We start from the raw sequence: 6,000 nt of genomic DNA, 5'->3' as shown, positions 1-6,000 counted from the left end.
AGAGGATTATGGGTACATTTTGATGTCAGCAAAAAACATGGCGGTGAGCAGTACTTACTATTACTATTAGGATCATCATTTGTTTCCCCTGTATGTGAAGTAAGCTAATGCTGCTCAGTCAAAGAGGGAGGGGGTATATTCTGTTAACTGGCTTATTAATGGGAACGGAGAGACTCAATCAGAGTATCAAAGGCTCATGTAAACAGATTAACCTCAATAAGACCTCAACCAGAGTATGGACAATAGCCAGGTTATTCTGGCATATAAACATAGCCTCTTTGGTCTGTCCATGTTTTATCAAAGGTGGGTCAGGTGGAAGTGGACCCGGTAGCAGTCACAGCTGTGTCTCTCCTGTGTGTTTTTTGCTGATTGCCATCTCCTCCTCTAGTCTATCAGTAACGCTGCTTGAGACCTTTCGGGCTAGACAGACAGTAGTCCTGGTGTGGAGATGGAGAGTCTTGTTTTGGAAAACCCTGCACTGCTGAGGTCTTGATCTGGTTTTAAGTTTCATGATCAATATGTCCGTCCCTGGAGAGGATTCACCGTACGGATGATCCGAACAGTTCGTGATACATAGGTGTTGGACATATTTCTTCAATCCTATCATGGTCAGTTCCGCAGATATACAGGAAAACCCCTTTGCTGGCACTGGCGGGAAGAAAATGGCCGCCACAGCCGATCGGTACCGTTTTTGCTCCAGTTCTGAAAATGTTGAATTAGAATTATTTTCAACCTGGGCCATGTTTTCAGAGTTTTCCCATCATGACGATTGATTGTGTTGAAACTTCATCGTTTACTTCATTGTAGAGTGTTCATACCTCCAGGTCAGAATTTGAATTAACCCTTTAAGAGCATGTACATGTAATGCAATGTTAACTGTATTAACTGTACATATGGACCAATGTTGGTACTTCTACGCAAATCTGAATGATTTGGCCTATTTCTGGCCTATTTGGCATTGGACTAATAGAGCTGGTGACCCACACTTGACTAGATTTTTTCGTGTAACTCCTCATATGCTTCTGCTAGTGCACTGTGGGCGTTACTCTTAAACTCCAGGGTATTCCATACAAACTCTGTCAAATCAAAAGCACAGCAGGGACTATGGCAGATCAGCATATTGAAAAGCTGTTTTATTAGTTCCTATGCAGTTTCTGTTGTTTCACAGATCTGTGTGTTCCTGAACTGTTTCTTTACCGTTTCTATGCTGTCACAAATCAGCATGTCACTGGTTAGACTGGTTTCTTTACTTTTTCTATTGTGTCACACATCAACATGTTCCTGTACTGGTTAGACTCATGTCTCTATTGTGTCACAGAGCACAATCAAAATTACAAATAGTCATGATTAGGCAAAAGACATAGACACAGCTCGATTTACATGTGACTTGGTAGAGCAGTAATGCCCATCCGTATCGCTGATGCTTAATTTCTTTGTCCAGATGAATATGACGGAGGTGTAACCAACTCAAAGACAGCCGATCAATACAGTGTAGCACGTCTGGTGCTTATTATAGGCCTATACTTAGAGCCTAAATCAACCAAAACAATATACAATTATATTCTATAATTTAAAGCAATCACATCCATACATCACTGTCGGTTTTTCGCCTATTGTCCAATCGGATCAATGGAGAAGCGGGACTTACTCTGACGCTCTTGTAAACAAAAAACATGGCGGATCAACCGGAGGTTTACAGCTTCATAAACTGGAGTTACCACAAACTAAACAGAAAGTGGGTCGAGTATTGGGGCTTATTTACAGAAACGGATCCAATTCAGACCCAGCGATCGGCCCAGCCCTACTGGTTTCTTTGCTGTTTCTATTGTGTCACAGAGCAGACTGCAAATACATATCAAGTAAGGATATGTAACAAGTGAGATACAGTATATTTTGGCATGTAAGAATTTAGCTCTGTGTTAATACTGTATACATTAACAGCTTGTCATGCTAATGTGCTAGATTTAGCCTTGCCATGCTAAAGTGCTAGGAAGAGCGTATCTTAAAGTGTTATCGCATAGAGGCTGTGTTACATTCAGTCAGACACCTAGAGTGTTTTCCACTTTTTTTTCTGTGTGTGTGTGTGTATGTGTATGTGTGTATGGTGCAGAGTCCCCTCTATGCTGAAGTGGATAAATCCTACTGTCTCAATGATGGATAAATTGGTTCTTATCAAACAGAACAGCTCTTCAAGTACATTTCCTCCACGTGGAGCAGATACTCTATACTGTGTGTGTGTGTGTTGGTGTTGATAGTGATGTTGATGTGATGGATAATAGCTGAATGAAGTGTATTCATTCATTTGAGCGCCTTACTTCTTGTTATTATAAAATAATTCTTTCAACCAATAGCTAACGTTCTCCAACATACAAATCAAAGCGTGATGGAAGCACTGGAAAACGGGTGATGTAAAGCAGTAAGGGAATGCAGGAAATGAGCAAAAACCTTGAATCACGTTGGAATTGTCCTTTAAACTAACAAGTGCTGGTCTTTCTGGGTTTGTCCATACAGGGTAACCAGGACGCACCGGCCCCCCCGGACCCATCCATGGCCCAGGCGTACCCGTCGGCCCAGTTCGCCCCCACTCCCCAGAACGGCATCCCGGCTGAGTTCACCGCTTCACACCCCCACCCGCATCCACACCCCCACCCGCATCCACATCCACACCAGCACCCAGCGCCGCAGGACTACACCGGGGTCCAGGCATCCGTCAGCGAGCACCCGCTCAACATGTACCCCCCCTCCCAGAGCCACAGCGAGCCAAGCGGGTCCGACTCCGGTGGTCAGACAGTTGCCGGCACAGCCACAGTAAGGCATCATGGGAGATGACTATTGTTGAAGTTGAGGATGGCTGGGTTTCAGAGAGTAATACCTCTCTGTGCTTAGGTGTGCTTGAAGTGTATTATTATCCATTTCAAATCTTATTGGAAAGTACTGAGAAGCTGTTAGATATTTGATTCTTGCAATGGGATTGGAACTTTTCCATGACCATGGTGTGATGGGATTTTGCTAAGCAAAGTTACTTTTGAAACTAACTAGTTACTTTACTTCATTACTTGCCCTAAATAGTAACTAGTTACTTTATTTAGTCTTTATTAAAAGTAACTTTAAAGTGACCCACTTAAAAACATGCCTTTACTGTATAGAAATCATAACTGAGTACAAAATCTACTGTTATTTAAAGAAAACATCAACCCTCTGAAAGGCAAGGTAGCATTCATTCATTTGGGTTCCACTGATATAGGGTAAACTAGTAAGATCACAGATCATCTCTGCACAGCGTACAGTTAAAAATAATGTTCTTACCCTTTTCTTCAATCAGTTCAAAGTAATGTGAATGTTTCCAAGTTGTGAAGTTTGTCCATTCTGAAAGCTAGTCGTAGCCTCCACCGCAGCCTACTGCATAGTCTGCCTTTAATAACGTCATATAGTGCAATATTTAATTTTTTTTCTAAATTAAAACTAAAAATTTAACCATTCAAGTAACTAATAACTGATTACATGAATTGAAAAACAAAAGCATTAGGTTATTTGTTATCACTGAAAAGTGGTAACGAATGAGTAGAGATCAGGTGGCGAGATAGCCATGCAGGGAAAGCATGTAGGGTTGGACCATGCTCTGGAGGTATGAGGGTGTATGGCTGGACCATGGTCTGGAGGTTTGGGGGTGTAGCACTGAACAATGGTCTGGAGGTATGTGGGTATAGGACTGGACTATGGTCTGGAGGTATGGGAGTATAGGACTGGACCATGGTCTGGAGGTTTGGGGGTGTAGGACTGGACCATGGTCTGGAGGTTTGGGGGTGTAGGACTTGACCATGGTCTGGAGGTCTGTAGGTATGGTGGTGTAGGGCTGGACCATGGTCTGGAGGTATGGGGGCATAGGACTGGACCATGGTCTAGAGGTATGGGGGTGTAGGACTGGACCATGGTCTGGAGGTGTAGGACTGGACTATGGTCTGGAGGTATGGGGGTGTAGGACTGGACCACGGTCTGGAGGTTTGGAGGTGTAGGACTGGACCATGGTCTGGAGGTATGGGGGCATAGGGCTGGACCATGGTCTGGAGGTATGGGGGCTAGGGCTAGACCATGGTCTGGAGGTATGGGGGTGTAGGGCTGAATCACGGCTTAAAAGCATGGGGTTGTGGATCCCTTCCTAGCCTTGTAGGCCAGCACCCAGGTTTTTATCAAAGCAAATCTGATTCCAGTCCTTGTAACTTAAGCTAAGCATGATCATTGCTCTTTGCTGTAATTCACCTTCTCTGGTTTTCATACCAGTTTAGAACACATGAAGAAATGGCTGAATATGAGCAGCAGTCTAGACTGCGGTTTGCCCTCAGTTCATTTGTTATGCCAGGCTTTCCAAGCATTAGGAACTGCTGTCTATCAGATGTCAACATCTATCTCCTTATACCCATGTGTAGTTGGTTTGTATTACGTTCTCACTCCTAACGAACTGCGCTGCAGGTAGAGGATTAGTTAGAGGTCTCAGTTCTCTTGGAATTGGACTGAGGATCACATTTCAGGCATCTTGATGCGGTTATTTGGTGCCACCTGAGTTCAAATGGCATTGTTCTCACCTGGCCAAAGGAACGAAAGGAGTTCCAATAAACTGCTCCGAACGTACTTGGTGCAAACGTCCTCTAAAGTTGTGTTGCATGGGCAAATGGTGTGAAATCAAGTTTATTTACATAGCCCTTTATCACAAGCACGCTCAGAGGGCTTTACATACAATGTCATATACCATAGTACATCATATACATGTCATATTATATATATATGTAAGTCATTACAGTTGAATATCCTCTCTCCTCCATGATTGTGTCTTTGTTCAGTTGTACAGAAACAGGACAAGAAGAGAATGGACTCTATTATTTTGAACAGAGTGTTATCTGATTATCAGTCCAAGAGTCCAGCTCCCCAGAGACTTTTGCCACTGATCTCTGGGGCCGTTTTTTTGAGTCATTGTTTTAATAGAATTCATATGATTTTTAATGCCGCTTATACGAGTGCGCCCTCGTAGGCGACAAACATCCTCTGGTAGTCATTTGTTCTCTAGATTTATCACTCAGTTCATTTTCATAAATATTTATGACGCCATTGGCCTTATGTGTCATAAAGTTGGGTATTATTTTGCATAGTAATAATGCTCTCCCTCGGCACTGCAAAAAAATGCTTAGTTTTATATTTCTTTGTTGGCTGGCTTTTCAAACTAGGTCCACACATGCAATATTCATTGGTATCAAAGATTAGGCTACGTTGAGAACTGCAGGGCTGGGAGGAGCAGTGGTTGTAGTAGTCTGATTACAAAAATAGTAACTTTACAGCATTCCGATAAAAAGTATTTCTGAGAAGAAAAGGTGATTACTTGGAATATTCAGAAGATTGGGAGATGATTGTGAGAAATAACAGTTGATACAAGTTGTAGAGAAGTGGGTCCTAGGGTCCCAGGGGTCCTTGAAGTGGTTCCAGAGGATGTTATCTCAATTACGTAATCCATTACAATGGCATAAACATAGATTCATAGATAAACATAGGTTTCTCTCACCATGGTACAGTGTAGACAGTTCTACAATTCAGTACTAAATCAACAACAACTAAAATCTTCATATGGGTCCCTGGGACTAAATCATGGTCAAATTGGGGTCCGTGGCGTAATGTGTGTCAATTATTCAATTAAATTCAATGAGCTCTATTGGCATGCCATACGTGTATATATTGCCAAAGCATACAACAACAAAACAACAAATACAACAAAATGTAAGACAAGATGATAGCATAAATGATACAACAGATCAGAGTGTTTTTACACTGAATATTGGTAAATAACTACGAAAACAATCAGCGTTGCATAGTTACTTCTACACTACTGCACATACAATTACTAATTATTATAATACCTACACACAAATGTGAACAATTTGGAACTAAAAGCAACAGTCTATACATACATATATCCATATACACATAAACATACATATATTGTACACATACAATTAG

At 42.0% G+C, this 6,000-nt stretch overlaps 1 protein-coding gene across 6 annotated transcripts in view; it reads left to right on the top strand.

Annotated features, from left to right (window-relative positions):
- rbfox1 (RNA binding fox-1 homolog 1) overlaps positions 1 to 6,000 on the top strand; it is a 149,201-nt gene that overhangs the window by 86,455 nt on the left and 56,746 nt on the right. For all 6 annotated transcript variants that reach the window (XM_071906701.2, XM_071906697.2, XM_071906694.2 and 3 more), the window contains one exon: positions 2,512 to 2,808. In XM_071906701.2, coding sequence (XP_071762802.1) covers positions 2,512 to 2,808 — 297 coding nt within the window. The remainder of the gene's footprint in view (positions 1 to 2,511; positions 2,809 to 6,000) is intronic.

This window comes from Centroberyx gerrardi, chromosome 7 (genome assembly GCF_048128805.1).
Source record: "Centroberyx gerrardi isolate f3 chromosome 7, fCenGer3.hap1.cur.20231027, whole genome shotgun sequence".
Classification (NCBI taxonomy): domain Eukaryota; kingdom Metazoa; phylum Chordata; class Actinopteri; order Beryciformes; family Berycidae; genus Centroberyx; species Centroberyx gerrardi.
This window is presented reverse-complemented; position numbering and strand designations above follow the sequence as displayed.